Source organism: Xyrauchen texanus, chromosome 32 (genome assembly GCF_025860055.1).
Source record: "Xyrauchen texanus isolate HMW12.3.18 chromosome 32, RBS_HiC_50CHRs, whole genome shotgun sequence".
NCBI classification, from domain to species: Eukaryota; Metazoa; Chordata; class Actinopteri; order Cypriniformes; family Catostomidae; genus Xyrauchen; species Xyrauchen texanus.
This window is the reverse complement of record NC_068307.1, coordinates 36,462,162-36,479,176: the sequence shown is the minus strand read 5'-3', so window position 1 is coordinate 36,479,176 and position 17,015 is coordinate 36,462,162. Positions and strand designations below refer to the sequence as shown.

Sequence of the window (17,015 nt, the reverse complement as noted above, 5' to 3'; positions counted from 1 at the left end):
CATGCAGAAAATATGTATTTTTAAAAAAAATAAATATTCTGTTATGATTTTCAAATATGTCAAGTACACCCAGGGCAGGAAATCAATGAATAAAACCCTCACCTTGCCTGAATTTTCAGGACCAATTGCAATGCCGAACTCGGTCTGTATGAGGGTGTTGTTAATGAGGTCAGTGATGTCCTGAAAAGTCTTTCCATAGTCTTCACTGACCCACAAGAGAAGAGAGAGAGTTATGGATCATGTGATACAGCTTATTAAAAACAAATGGATCTATTTTGTACTAGCTTTAATCTTGAGGATACGCAGCAAGGATGGAATTGATTATTGGAAGGATTTATTATTCACTAATCTTTATATAAAAAGGACAGCAATAGAGTTCCATCATAGTTTGGGCACTGTCCTAAAATACACTCTTACCTTCTGTAGAGTCTGGACTGACCGAACCGCATGATAAAAAGAGGAACCTGGAAAGTGGTCAACACCAGCAATACCTGCACAAGGAGAGGGACATCGTGACCGTGTAAGTGAATAATATGGTATGGGCAAGTGATAGACCCAGAGTCGTTCAGAAACTTGCAGTGCAGAAAAGAATTCTTAAGGATTTAGACTCTGGCTTGAGCGAGTTACCGCAGGACACATGCCCAAACATGAGCATAGCTCCAATCTCAACCTTCAGACTTAATTTATCCAGCTATCACTCAAGCACAGGCAATTCACGCTTACAGCTAGGATTCTGATTGGACGGCGCCCCCTCTCATTTAACTCCTGTCTCTAACTCTTAACTTTAACTTAAGCAGAAATACTTCGGGTAAATCCCTAAGAATGAATTGTGCCCGGTAAGTGTGTCATTTATTTGCACATGTCTGTGCTGGTTTAGCGCCCATTTTACTCTGGGAATTATGTAGATTAGGCAACAGAGCAAACACACTCAAAATGCTTGCTGAATAAAATTTGCATGGCGCAATTCCATTCTTGTGTGCCCATTATGAGCGCAATATAGCAGAGGATGTATTAGACCATCGAGATCTGACACATTCTTTTAGGACAGTAGAGCATCACTCTATTGCTTTGATCCAGAGTCCAGACACCTAAACGATCTCTTAAACATGCTAAAAGTGCTATTGACTACCCCGCACGTCTGGATATATGCCAGGCTATTACACTCTTCTCTACTATTTTATCATTATTTGACGAGTTACTGCTGCCATGAACAATAGAAAATGTACAAAAACATATCTTTTAAATAAAATTACGTTTTTTTGCGCAGGGCATATAGCATAGAATTCTTTGAGCAAAGCGCAATCCAGTATAATGACCAGTGGTGTAGTTGGGGCCATACGCGCATATATGCATTATGCTTACTTTTTTCCCAGGGCTGTTTGCATATAACAACTTCTAAGGATCAATATTTGCATATACCCACGGTACTGTATACCCACTTGTTTTGCTGCTTCAGAAGTCCATAATCTACTGTCATTAGTTTCCCTTTAACTGTATTGGATGCTGTTTTCGAAACTGGAAATTCTTTGTTGTAATTGGTGCATTATCACTTGAATTCTGCCATTCCCTGCCCCTGACAACTGTTGTCACCAACATCAACGACTGAGGGAATTCATGACTGTGAATGGAGAGAGAGAGAGACGCTGAAGCTGTATCAGGTCAAATTAATTAACAAAATATGCCAAACATCCTGTAAAATAAGGAATTGTCCCGTAATTAAGGGAAAAATGTTTTCGTATAAAATCCATACACGATGCCATGTGTCCCGTATTTTAGCGTCAACACCCAAACTGCTGAGAATGTTTAACAAATCGAGAGAAATGTACCTGAAACACACACACCTTTTTGTGTGAGTTGTGTCAAATATCAGATGTTGCTTTACACCGATGCTACACTTGACAGAAATGGCTGGGGAAAAGATCAGTGACAATCTCAGCGCGTGTTTTCTGTCAGAAGCAAGATCATTTTCGATTGCATGTTAATTGCTTCCCACCACTGGGATTTTAAAAACACCAGTAAACGCACCTATTCATGACATGCCATTACATTTTATTGCATATGTCAGAGCTTGTTCTGGTAGAGAGAGAGGGGTAAGAAAAACTGGATTACTGCATTATTTCAAAATAAACATCCTTTTTGTCTTTGAAATGCTAAATCATTGAATTTCTATTTTCCCCCTATATACAGTTAAGAGTTTAGTGTTACATTCTCTCACTAACATATATTCATTTGTTGTAAATGTGTCATTTTAACACTGATAGTGGAGGGTTTTTGTGTGTCTCTTGATTCATTGCTCACCATATTATGTCATGACCTATACTATGACCTTTCATTGAAGATATATGTTAGGAAATGACGTCACACACACTAGAGGTGGACATCACCCATTCTGCAAAATAACTTTTAGGTATTTAAAAGTTATTTAACTCTTGTTTTATTTATGTTTTCCTTTATTTTGTGGTGTTAGTCATATGTGGTCAAGCATAACATGTCCACCCTGTTATGGGAAGATATATGGGAAATTAATATAATAAAAAATGTCAATATACAGTATTTATGTTAACAGAAATAAAATCATAAATATTAGTTTACAAATATGTTTCCTAGATATCAAATCACAGACCATGTAGTGGCTCATTTATCCACTGAATGTCCACCCTGTTATGGTCCACCCTGTTGCTGCCCATTTAACTAATTTAGTAGCCCATTTGACCAGTATGACTAATACAATCTTTAACATGTCCCTGTAATGATGAAACATTGAGGAAAAACTTGTAAAAGCATGTTTTTTGTTTCAAAGTCGGAATGTCACTGAATTGTAGGAATGACCCATTTACGATATGTACAGAGTTGCAGTTCTGCCGCTCTCTATACAGTAACAGTAAATTACAATCTATAGTAACAGATGACCCCCACCCCACCCCCTTCAGAGGCTCTTTTGTGAATCAAACAGTTCAAGAAGTCAATAAAAATGGTTTGACATGAGTGTAATAAACACTAGTGTAGTGAGTTTTTTCTCACTGTTTCATTTGAAACAGTTTATGGCAGGAGGAGGATGCCCACCACCATTAACCTTTCAGTTTGCAGCACATCACCAGCAACATCTGTGAAATTTTTCATGTAAACCATGATGATAACAGTGGTATACTTGCAATTGGATGAATCTTCAGAGAAATTAATAGAATGCCTGAAGAATATCTTTGACTGAAGCGCTGTAAGTTATTACAGATTTGCAAGCTATACGACAGTATGTGGGCATTTTCTATTTTTGCCCCTGTTGTATTGTGTACACACCTGCCCGTGATGTGTATATTTATGGGGTTAAAAGCATTAAAGCATTGACCATACATCATCAACTGAACATGAATAACCGATGCCCATTCTAAATTATGAAACCTAAATTATAGAGCTCATATCATATAAAACCCAAAACTATCCAACCAGGGGCATTGTCACTAGGGTATTTATTTTTTCGAGAAAATAAAACGCAAACTGAACTTTTAACCCCATGCCAAACACTTCTGCTGGAAAAGATGAAAAGCAGAGTTGGGGAAAAAAACAATACTTTAAAAAAATAAATGCAAGCAGCAAAGAAACGTTCCTAAATATGTATAGACTATGGTGTAAAAGAAAACAACTAATATTATTTTTTTACAAATTTATGTTGTTTTTTAAGGTTAATTTGACTGACTGAATTATTAGATAATTTTTTCATTACTTTCACTTCTATCAAAATGTTGTCTTGTCAGTTGTCTTACCCACAATTTACATGTCCGGAGTGGTAATTTTGATATATATATATTTTAGCATTAGTTAATTCATTATGAATGTTTTGTAAATTATCATTGAGCACATTTACAAGGACACAATACGCTGATTACCCCCCAAAATAATCTTATTAAAAAAAATCTAACAAAGCAAGAAATCCGCGTTTACTTCAGATTGTAAATAATAGCGTTATTCTCAATTTGAGGTTTCATTCATGTCCGCAGTTCAAAAATGTAATACTTAAGGTTACAGGCTTGATGAAATCCATAAACCATTTAGTAGGAGTAATATTAGTAGTGATGTTTGCCTTAGCACATATGGCAATGACACTTTAATCAGTTTGTCTGGTCATTGAAGATGTTTGTTTTCAATGTAAAGTGTTGTTGTTATGTGTGGGCTGGTGGCGTAATTACAGATTGTACATGTTTTACAGCTACACTGCTTTTCAGTTCAGTTCTATAACAGACGAATTTAGCCTCCAGTGTTGTTGGCACTGAATGACGGTTTGAGGTCATGTCAAGCCAAGTTCTGAGCAGTCTTTCAGAAATGCAGCCGCTGAGCTGTAATTCACTCCCTCTCGCTTCGCACTGACGTGTGATTGTAGGGGTCACATTCCTGCAAATCAGAGCATGGAGCTGGCCACAGAGCCCTGAAGCACAGTTTAATGACTAAGACAATCTGTTTAAACTGACAATTACACATTTTGTTGATCAGCTACTGGTTAGTAAGCATATTGGTGTTGACTTATGGCTTGCGACTGGGGCTAGTAAACTAAAGGTTGCTGGTTCAAATCCCAGGGGGGTTCAATCAGTGCTCAAACATTTCTACACTAACAAAAAAACAATTTTCTGAATTATTTGTCATTTTAGTGTTCCGCTAAAAATGCCTAAACATTCTTAAATGAACATGTCACCCAAAAAGGAAAATTCTCTCATAATTTATTCACATTCATATAATTTTCTCAGTGTTCATGAACGCACAACCAACATCAAGATTTTAACTGAAAAACTATTTTTTTTTCCTAGTTTTAAGCATAAATCTAACAAAGGTGAGGTTTATGCTTAAAAAAAATACATTTGATCTTTAAGTCATTTGTAGGTGGTATCAGGAGGGTATGTTGTCAATCTAGAGAGCATTTTATTGAGCAAACTATTTTGTGTGCCCCTGATTGGTGTCATCAATATATTTTCAATATTCAACGATTGTACATGTTCAATGCGTTTACTGCTATAATGTTTTAAAATGTTTGTCATCTTTCAGGAGCACACTGGTAGATGGCCTCAAAGATAACAAATGTACTACAAAGCCAAAAATGTAAGGTACATCAATATTAGAGGTCGACCGATTAATCGGCCGATTTTTAAAAAATTTTCACATAATCGGCATCGGCCAATATCCAAGTATATCAAGCCGATTATTAGGCAGGCGCATCTGTGGGCAGCCTAGTGTTGTTGTGGAACCCGTGTTCGATGCACGCTGCCCCTAGAGTCATTTTCCAGCAGAGTGAGCAGACCTCATCCAGGAAGGAGCTAAGTTCCTTGGAGAAAACGGTAAGGATTAAATTTGTATAACTCCTTTATATTTAATTAAAAACGTTTGATATGTTACTGGCAACTTCAAGAAAAAACACGACATGACGTTCGGCTACTTTGGATATTGATAGCGTAGTTGAAGTTGCATTATCACAGCAGAAGGGTTGCTATCATGTCACAATAAGTAAGCAAGAATTTCTCAATTACAGACAGTGAATCTGAGACTTTTATTTGTTCTGTTTGTGTGTCTTATATTTGAGAGGGTTGTCACTCAATGCAGAGAAATAAGTAATAAAAAAAGATACCAACACACTATAGGCTAGTGAAGGACTGGCTTTGGTAAGCTCGGACATTATCGGTTCTGCTGTCGGTACTGGAGAAATTAAGAAAATACATTTATTATTGCTATAAGAGAAAGTTATTTTATCATCTCGCCAGCCATTTCTATGTATAATAATGTGAAACCATTTGTCTGTGATGCAATTTAGCTATTCGCAGTCAAAGAGAGAGAGAGAGAGAGACAGAGAGAGAGAGAGAGAGAGAGAGAGAGAGAGAGAGAGAGAGAGAGAGAGAGAGATCTCTCTCACGCGGTGCCACAGCGAGCACAACATGAGCCCTGCTTAATGAGTGACGACAGAACTAACAAAACATAGCCTGGTTTAGATCTGTGATATTAGTCTGATTTTATTTTATTTTAGATTTCGCCTTCCAAAGATTATAAAAAGAATATTTATACATAAGCCGCATTCTGTCTAGCACAACTTCCTTCCCTTCACAGCGGTGCACTGACATTTCTCCCTAAAACTCAAACTTAACGTCAGAATCAGCACGATCGTGATTGTTGTAAAATGCAGTCTAGCTACTGTTGCTAAATTGCGGGACGTGTTTAATAATAAAAAGAGCGCAAGAGATACTGTTCCCAAGGCGCGCGTGCTCCGAAACAGACTGCAACGGGACAAGCAAAGTATAGGCTACTTTGGGTTTCATGTGCCTGTCTAAACGTTCAACCATACACAAAAATATGTCAAAACGACCGGCTTGGAGATTCACTTAAACACAGTTTATGTCTTAAATGGACGTAGTTATGGAAATAGTTGGGAGAAAATATGGTGTATCAGGAGCCAATTAGACTTGGTCTTAAAGGGGAAGCAGTCTAATAAACATGCTGACGATTGAGCCATTACTGCGAATCAAACAACAAAAGGCAAAGAGAAAATCACTTACAGCTCTTGAATGAATAACTTCTGCATTAATAAGCATTAATCTATCTATGATAAACTATGCAGTGTTATTTTACAACTGATAACTTTATTAAATTTCTTTTTAGACCACACCTGAACAGTAATGTTAGTAGACCTTCCTGAAATTAAATCACTGTGCCTATATAACATTTATCTTTGTTTAATATATATATATATATATATATATATATATATATATATATATATATATATATATATATATATATATATATATATATATATATATATATATATATATATATATATAACAAAAAGAACCGTTAAGAATACCGTTAAAGTACCGGATCGATAAGCAGTATCGGTAAGATAGTAATACCATTAAAACCTTAACGATACCCATCCCTAGTTATGCCTGTGCTTCTCTTGGATGCTCTGAATATTGGATTACGTGTCTGGATTTCCCCTGAATTAAAGCTGCATTTGGATCTCAACCTTCGTGTCTCGGAGCAGTTCGTAACACCTGCTTTATTTATACAACATGTTTTTACATTATACATTTTTCATTTAAGTGTACAAGTGCAGATTGGTCAAGTGTTCAATAAATGTATTTGTTGAGAAATTGTATCTATCTTAAGTAATTATTTGTTACATTTTATCTTTCAAATAAAAGGTTAAAAACAAGCACATATCGGCCAAATATTGGCCAAAATAAATCGGCAGCATTAATCGGCCATTGGCCGACCCGGATTTCAAAAGATCGGCATCGGCCTGAAAAAACCAATATCGGTTGACCTCTAATCAATATACAATATTTGAATGCTTTAGTAATATCTTGTTAAGATATCCACAAAATAATATATGAATCGATGTATACTATATGCTAGTTTTCTACACTCATTGAGAACTTTATTAAGTACACCTACTTATTCATGCAATTATCTAAATCAGCCAATCTTGTGGCAGCAGTCCAATGCATAAAATATTCCAGATAGGGGTCAGGAGCTTCACTTAATGTTCACATCAACCATCAGAATGTGGAAAAAATATGATCTCTGTGATTTCGACCATGGCATGATTGCTGGTACCAGACAGGCTGGTTAAAGTATTTCTATAAGTGCTGATCTCCTGGCATTTTCATGTACAACACAGTCTCTAGAATTTACTCTGAAGGGTGCCACAAGCAAAAAACATCAAGTGAGCGGCAGTGGATGTCTTGTTGGTAAGAGAGGTCAAATGAGATTGGCCAGACTGATTCGAACTGACAGAGAGGCTACGGTAACTCCGATAACTGCTCTGTAAAATTGTAGTGAGCAGAATAGCATCTCAGAATTCACAACACTTCAAACGTTGAGGCGGATGGGCTACAACAGCAGACAATCACATCTGGCACTTTATTTTGACCATAGTGTTCCTAATAAATAGATCAGTGAGTGTATATTGAGTTCAGAAAAGTCCTGAAAAGAGACTCACCCCTGTGCCATCTCCAACCCAGGCCAGAGATACTGAACCACTCAGGTCATTGAAGTTATACTGAAAAAAGAGAAATATAAACATAATGAGCATCTTATTATTGCAAATAAATGTTGGAGTTAAAGTTCTGCTGATGGATGTGCTTTATAATGCATGTCAATAGGAAAAAACATGAACCCCCTAAATAGAACATAAAATTAGTGTTCTAAAAATATCCAACGTAAATCAAAACTAATTCAATCCAGAACAAAGAGGTCATGTTAATTATATTCACTGCTTTTGGGCTTTGTAATAACTCTCCTTCTAATATGGTCTTCTCTCTCACTTCGTCTTACTACAGGTTTGTTTTCAGAGGGCTTCTGTGGTGAAACCGAATGCCATAGGCATAGTCTACATGGAATAGTGTGCAGGCAGGAATCTGTCTTTAAAAAAAATGTAAGAGAAAAAATAATAATGATGACTAAAACTTCAGCTCCAAACGACAGCTTAACATAACAAAAAATAAAGCAACCGTACAGAGAAGAGAACAGGTAGCCACACACATACAAATCTAATGTGGGCAGCAAGTGTTTTTATGGAAATGGACAGAGTGCTTCTTTCATTATGACAGAAGTAACCACCATCAGAAATAAAATATAATTGTATTGTGTACGGTGCACAAATTTAGGTTGGTATAATGCTATTCAGACATGAGTATGAGAAAAGGGAAAGTATGAAAACAAACATACAGCTCTTAATCAGATAATTAATGGTGATTCTTAGAAGGGAACACAAGTACTGAGATGCATCTATCCACAGCGAAGCAGAACCATGTAGCGACACGCACACAAAAACCACCGCTGATCCGACAGATGGCCCTGGCCCTGTCGCTGTCAGCCACCCCACACTGCGAGGGAATGTGTGTGGAAGAACACTTTTGAGAGGGCAGGCCTGCTGTCATTCGAGTGTGTGGCCTCCCTTTCAGTTTCACCAGCTGGAATGCGAGACCCAGATGGTGTGTTTGTGTGTGTGTGTGTGTGCATGAGCGAGAGAGAGCGAGAGAGAGCGAGAGAGAGAGAGAGAGAGACCCACATTTCTGCCTCTCAAACCGAGAACAAGACAGCGACTGATGTCCAAGAGTTTGTGGGAGGGAAAAACATATTGTTCAAACACACACACAACTAAAAAGCCCTGTGTGCGCGTCTAAGCCTCATTCACCCACTCCACAAAAAACAAACAGGAATAAATAAATAATCTTGTGATATTAGAGAAACACGTCCCTCAACACACATCGAGTCTGCTCTAAATCTTAGTGAGCTACCTACATAGGCACCATTTTGAGGCACTATAAACATACTCCAGAGGCCATAGGGTCATAGGGTGTCTAAGATGCCACCTTCTAAGATACAAACTTTTGGCCAAATTCTAAGAAAAAAAGAAAGACAACTGCAACAAAATCAGTGAACAAATCAAGAAAAATTACGATTATAAATATGCTTAATAATAATAATAATTCAGTCAAGCCACAATTTTCCTGACCAAACACTGGGCGGCACTAGGATGATTCTAATTCGCGCTGGAATATTTTCTGGTTCCTGTGTGCTTTTAATTCACTGTTGGGCTTCTGTTGAATGTCTGGTGTAATAGCGTTGGGAGACCACAAGGGGGTGAGACAACATTTACTGTAGCAGGTCGCAAAGCACAGGTATCACAACATAGGATGGTATTTTAGAGCTCTTTGCATAGGACATATACACACAAAAGTTACAAAGGTTTTTGTACATCAAGAATGAATGTGACATTGATAAGTTTGCAGGATATGAATCAATAACATAGTCTATGTGCAAACTGATCGATTATTATGCAATATCTCTGTATGCATCTTTGAAGAGGTTTCATTCAAGCTGTCAAAACACAAAAAGACATACTTGTAACTGAAAAAAACATTGTTTAGGCTAATTTTTTTTCTTCCTTTTTCACCCAATTTGGAATGCCCAATTCCCAATGAGTTTAAGTCCTTGTGGTCATGTAGTGATTCGCATCCAGGTGGCGGAGGATGAATCCCAGCAACCTCCGCATCTGAGATTGTCAACACGCGCATCTTATAACGTGGCTAGTTGAGCATGTTGCCACGGAGACATAGCACGTGTGGAGGCTTCACAACAACCACGCCCAACTCACCACGTGCTCCACCAAGAACTAACCACATTATAGCGACCACGAGGAGGTAACCCCATGTGACTCTATCCTCCCTAGCAACCGGGCCAATTTGGTTGCTTAAGAGACCTGGATGGAGTCACTCAGCATGCTCTGGGATTCGAACTAGCGAACTCCAGGGGTGTTAGTAGCCAGTATGTAGGCAATATTAAAGAAGCATATACACAATATATCATCCACTCATGGCTAAAGTAAATAATCTTTGTCCTTTGTTAATGATTAAGGAATTTAATGGAAAACTATGCGAGTTACGCTCAGTGGCATTGCAGATTTTTTTAGCAACCTCAAGAGATGGTAAGCCCACAATGTGTGCATACCTTGGTAGAAAATAATTGTTTTGAATTTTAGAATGTGGCTTGTCATCCGTCAGACACGACCTGTGGACGACCCCCTTTAATTTACCCTGCCGCTCACACTTTACCAAAGTGGTGTTGATAAATACACTGCCTGGCCAAAAAAAAGTTGCATACTCTAATGCACATTCGTCATGGCATTGTCTCGACAAACTTATGCAATGTCACAACATTTATTTCCATCTAGTTGCATACATTTTTGGCCGAGATCTTGTATTGATGACAGGAGAGTCGAACCACTCCGTAAAGTCTTATCCAGCACGTCCCAAAGACTTTCAATGGGGTTAAAGTCAGGACTGTGATGGCAAATTCATGTGTGAAAATCTGCTTATCTGCATATTTAAATCCAAACAGCAACTTTTTTGTGGCCAGACTATTGTGCAATGGGTAGCCCTATTTATATCTGAAAAATTATATATATCGATAATCATGAGGAAAATCTTCTGATTATTGATGCCTGAAAAAGGCATTGATCCCAAGCCTAGTGTATAGTGAAAACCAAAAACAGTTCAGTCTAATTGAAAATATACCATTTGACCCAATATTGTGTGTGTGCCATGTATTTTTCTAGTGATTAAAATATTGCATTGTTAGCTTGGCGACAAATGGCACAAAGCTACTACAAAACACTTTTTAAATCAATTGTGAGTCAAGTCTCATTTCACGTGAGGAGCACCATTTGTCTGATGCGCCTTTATAGCGTTTCAAATCAGTCATTTGCAAGGTTCCATGACGGTTAAGATCCTGCCATAGGGCGTTCACACCGAACACATTTTTGCATCCATCTACACTGTTTTTCAGCATGTCTATATAAATATGCACTAGACGGACATCTTTGACTGTTGCACCATGTCTTGCTGTTTTTCAGATCCTGTGCAGGACTGCCACATTTTTTAGTGACCGTATCAAGTTAAAAAGTACATCAACTTTCAAAAACTCGAGACACCTGCATTTTGTTCTATTCGTTGCACTGCATTTACATTAACACAAGAATGCATCTGGTCTTAGACAGCAAGACATAGACAGCAGGGCAGCTCACTATTTTTTAGAACAGACCCATCAAGGAACATCTGGAGTATCTCATGTGCTATTTTACGGTCCATATCTTTTTTGTGAGGGTTCACTGCACTCCATTCTATGGATCATATGCTCTCTACATTTCTGAAATTCTGCCTGAGCCCCCAGGGATCAATGACCATGTCACATAATACTCTCTGTTTCTCACTTCAGCCCAATGATGAAATTGTTGTATGATTTCACTTGGTTTTTATTAAATACAAGCAGTGCTCAGTCCAGGGAAGCAAAGGAACCGCAGCATTTTTGAAACACACAAAGTGTCCAGGCCCAGTGGAAAATTGCTTAATCCAAAGTGTGAACAAAAGTTTCCATGTAACCAACCCAGTCTACCTACTTGTCTAATGCAAACCCACCTTAAAAACAGACCATTCTGTGGGTGAATGGTACACATGTTCCAGGACAGTGCGAACAAGTAATGACTATGTTCCTTTTCTAGAATATTACTTTGAACAATGGTTTTAATGACTGCCTAGTTTCTTGCCACATTTAAACACCAAAAGGAAAGAAACATGCTGTACAAGCTGATATCTCTGTCCTCGCCAACAAAACATAGTCTTGCCAAAAATGGCCTGCACCAAGACAACTAGTCTTGTAAGACGGCGATTAAATATTTATGTGAAGATATCATGAACAAAAAGGATCCTTCAACTTGGAAACATCTGAAACTAATCACTTTTTTGTTGCACTTGATTTTCTAAATGCCTTAAAAGGATACAACATAAAGTTGAGTAAATGATGACAGAACTTTAATTTTTGGATGAACTATCCCTTTAAATGTAAACGGAGAAGACCATAGATCCAAAACATACTTTACACAACGGTGCAAATGCTCATAGCTACGCAAGCTAGATTTTGTGTTTGGTCTGAATGCAGTTTATAAGTCAATGCAAGTACTAGTTGCATTCTTAGCACTGCCACAAGGCATGTTTTAGCATCATTATCGTAATCAGTTAGACTATTATAAAAGCGGAGCAACAGTTTATTAAATACAATAGCACACACACTCCTTAACTGTTGACGTGTTTATAGCTTGCTACCCAAAGGAAACTCTATCGACCCCTTGAGTAATTACATTTATTACCACAGTAACACAAGAGCGCACATTTATACAACAGGGCTGTGCACTTAAAATGTGTTGGTCAAGCATATGCGTCTGCTTTCATGTTCTTGCTAAGAGTTTGTTTCTGGCCTTAATATACAGTCGTGGGAATTTGCATATCATAAATTTCACCTGAACGGGGAAGAAGTTTCCCATGGGAATTTTGCATGGGGTTCAAGTTTGATGAACACTGACACCTGAAATTTCATCGTTGACAATAGGAAGTTGCTTGGTTTTGTAGTGACTTCTGTGTGGGCAGTCCACAGCTATGCTGAAAATTCACAATCGACAAGCAAATTTATTGGGGAGTTTCTTTATAAATTCACTATCTCAGAGTACAAAGCGCACCATAAAAATAAAAATAAAAATTTTAGGGTTTACAAATGCTTAACATTCATCCATGCCTTCTTCGCCAGCAGAATTTCTGCATGCAAAGGCAAATGAGACCGTACCTTTAGGAAATGGTACTCAAACCTAATTGGCAGAAGAGTATTTTTGTCATGGAATCAGATTGTTTGAATCCCTACCATAATGCAAGACCTAGCAAAACAGGTCTCAGGTCAGTATTGGATTACTAAGGTCTGTTTTGTGATACAATCAACCGATGACTCAGTGGGGGTACTTGGAGAGAAAATCCATTCTTCAGGGGGCCAGCCGTGTTATAATAAAGCCTGTCTGTTACATTAAGTCTCTGATAGCCACCTAAGCATGGGGCCGTGGGGCCCATAAAATCCTCCAAAAGAATCACATGGCCGACAGCCTTTTCAGGAATCTTCCAAAGAGAAATATCTGAAAGTAAACCATGCATTGGCTCTTCTCTTCTGTACATAGAGTGTCCTAAACAGAGTGATGTCTCTATGGTTTCCATTTTGATCTTTGCCCAACACTTCCACTACATGGAACACATTAATAGCATAAGGAACGTTGCACAGGCTGATTTTCTTGGTTACCAGTTCCTGGCATCTCACCAGCTCTGTACAGAGAAAGCTTTTTCTGTCCTCTCTGAAATGTTCAATCTCCCCAGGATTGGGAAGAGGGAAAACCTGGATGTCTTTCCCTTATGTTGAAATGGTAAACAGTCTTTGAACCCCAGGCCCGGCCAACAAGAAGCTTTAGTCTTTATCCAAATGGCTTCACAGTCTGATGGACAACAACAAACATGACTTCATCTCTAGACAGTAAAACATCTAGAATTTGGGTTTAATAAGCGGCACGTCTCAGTATAGTCCCAAAAATGTGTGCTACTTAGACAGGTGGGCAAATGCTAACACTCAAATCAAAAACATGCACCAAAATATCACAGAATAACTGGAACACTGCACCGAAATGGGTGAGAGGTCAGCTGTTCATTAGATGGAACCGTGATTGTGTTTTTGTAGGACTTACATACATAACTACCCACTGGTACAACTTGGACATCCAGAGGAGACATAAAAAAGTCACAAGGAATCAAAACTCTATAAGTCAACACAAGAGTATCTCTAACATGATTCAGATCATTCCAAAAAAGTTATTCACACACTGTCAAACACTTAATAATCTACATGCAGTTGTTAAGAAGACACTTTTTTCGAGCTTGTAAAGATTTTAATTGCTCTGGCATGTTATAAACTCCAATTTGCCAGAGAACGATAGGCAGCCAGTTTTCACGCAGACTGACCACAGACTGTTGCACAACGCTGCTATTCATTTGCACATTTTGGACAACATCAGAAAAAAATAACTGAAATAGATCTGAAATATTGCCCCTCAAAACTTCCATTGAAAACATCCTAATATTTTGCTTCACTGAGAACAAATTATATTTTTCTAGTAAATGTATTATAACTGACTGGGCAAAACCCTGGGGTTCATTGCAACCCTAACCCAAAGTATTTAAGCATTGTTTGTGCTATAGGGTCATGAATGATACCTCACACTGTGGGGCTTGTTAATGAGTGGTAGGCTGTTACTTTTCTAAGCAGTCAGACTTATGATTTCCACTTGGCAGACAGTAAACAAAAACATTCAATAGACTTACATTGAGGGAGGGACCTGAGCCATATCTAGGGACCAGACCAGAGCGTCAAAAAGACTTGTGGTTGGACTATTTTGACTCGGGCCAGTAAGCAACCACCCGAATGCTCCAGCAATCGCAAAACCCAAACAACCACCCAGAACAGCCTAGACACTGCATAGCAATACCCTGGGAACCACCCACTTGCATTTTCATCAGAAGATAATGAACAGTAAGCAATAAACTTTAATGTACATGTTTTAAAATAGTAAATTGGTTCAAAGTTGGTGGAAAAATCTCATCTCAAATAAAAATCTCAAAAAACCTCAATATACTAAAACTAGTTGTCCAGTTTTATCAATGTTGCTTGAATGTTAGGTCAGATATATACTTTACACAAGTGCACGTACATAGACCCGAGCACTTGGCCAACACGTTGTCTGGTCCAACATGCTTTGTGCGCTCTTGCGCTGCTTTGGCAGTAACAAACATCAGTACTCAAAGGAGCGATAGAGTTTCCTTCAAAATTCTGTACCATTAAATGGATGTATTTATTTTTTAGGTAAATTGCTATAAATACATTTTCTTTAACTTAATTGATCAGCAATATTCTCTTAAAAACTGTTGCTCAACCATTAAAGTTGTTGGCCTGAAAGAGAAAATGTAAGTTTAATGCATGCTATGTAGTCTATTAGACAACATCAACTTGCATTACTGGCGTTAAATTCAAGATTCAGAGCTGCGCACTCTAGATAGAATAAATACATATTCTAAAAATAATCAAGGGTCAAATGTAGGTTTTTATATCAAAGTAGCCTCCTAACTCCAGAACCTTAAAAGGAACTCAACAGGGTCTGACTGGGTCACGGAGCGCCTTGATATACAACAACTATCCAAAGAGGTGTTAAACAGCCTCAGTGAATTTAGCGAGGAGATGTTTTTTTGAGACGTTCCCTTCAAATACTTTTCCCAGTTTTGTCATACCCCAAGCTGCTTCCCGTTTCAGAAACATTCCATTCTTGGAGGAAACATTTCACTGCAACAGCCATTTATGCTTGACAGAATGTGAGTCAATGGGAGTCAAAACACTGACCATAAAAGTACTGGCTGTGCTCTTTCTTAACCACATCAGTCTCTTTCTATCAGCACATTTAAATTTATTATAATTGAACAAGGCTAATCTCATGACCAATTGCCTTGGTTTAGCCTGAAATTTGCTCTGTATTTGGATAAATAGAGGATGCTGTCAATAAAACAGAGCTGATATGAAAGATATGGATTGACATAGATGAAGCTTATCGTTTACCGATACTTTCTGAACAGGGAGGTCATGCCAACTGCTGGTAAAATGTACTTGATGTGCTGGGGGGAGAGGCTTAGAAAAGAGAAGCAGAAAGAGAGCATGCTTTGCTGACTTCTTTTAGATTAGTAATCATTCATGGCTAAGAATGAGCTCTGACTGCTTTGGCTCAACAGAATCACCTGACTTTCTGGTGTCTGTACATAAATACTGAAGAAACTGATTTAAGGGACATTAGAAGCACATCCAGAGGACAAACGCATTTCAGCTCTTGCCGTAAAAATGGAGAAAGCATCAACTCGATGACATCAAAGTACAATAAAAACAGCAAGCTGAATTAAAAGTTGACACACTAACAAATAAAATATAAACAAAGAATAAATAAACACACACACACACACACACACACACACACACACACATATACATATATATATATACAGTACTGTGCAAAAGTTTTAGGCACTTGGGAAAAATGTTACATAGTGAGGATGTCTTTAAAAATAATACCATAAATAGTTTTCATTTATCAATTAACATCATACAAAGTCGAGTAATCGTAAAAAAAAGTTAAAACAATATTTGGTGACTACCCTTGCCTTCAAAACAGCTCCAATTCTCCTACACCTGGACACAGTTTTTCTTGGTTGTTGGCAGATAGATTGTTCAAAGCTTCTTGGATAATTCACCATAGTTCTTAATTGCTTCTGTCTCTTATTGTAATCCCAGACTGACTCAATATTCAGTGGGGGGGCTCTATGGGGACAATGCCATCTGTTGCAGGGCTCCCTGTTCTTCTATTCTATTATATTTGCAAAACATATCTTTGGGAGTCTACAATGTATATTTCCTATTGACACACTAAAACTGAAAATATAAATAACCATATTAAGACAAATGTTTTTGATAAGCATCTTATGTGCCTAAGACACAGTACTGTATATATTTTTTGTTTTTTGAAACAGGAACAAAGAATATGAAAATATGTCACAAATTATATTATATCATTATTATATTAGCCT

General features: G+C 37.8%; 1 protein-coding gene across 1 annotated transcript in view; it reads right to left on the bottom strand.

The window, feature by feature from the left end:
* sort1a (sortilin 1a) overlaps positions 1-17,015 on the bottom strand; it is a 30,635-nt gene that overhangs the window by 13,163 nt on the left and 457 nt on the right. The window contains exons 2-4 of the mRNA XM_052102001.1: positions 7,973-8,032; positions 418-491; positions 103-205 (exon numbers count right to left, since the gene is read on the bottom strand). Coding sequence (XP_051957961.1) covers positions 103-205; positions 418-491; positions 7,973-8,032 — 237 coding nt within the window. The remainder of the gene's footprint in view (positions 1-102; positions 206-417; positions 492-7,972; positions 8,033-17,015) is intronic.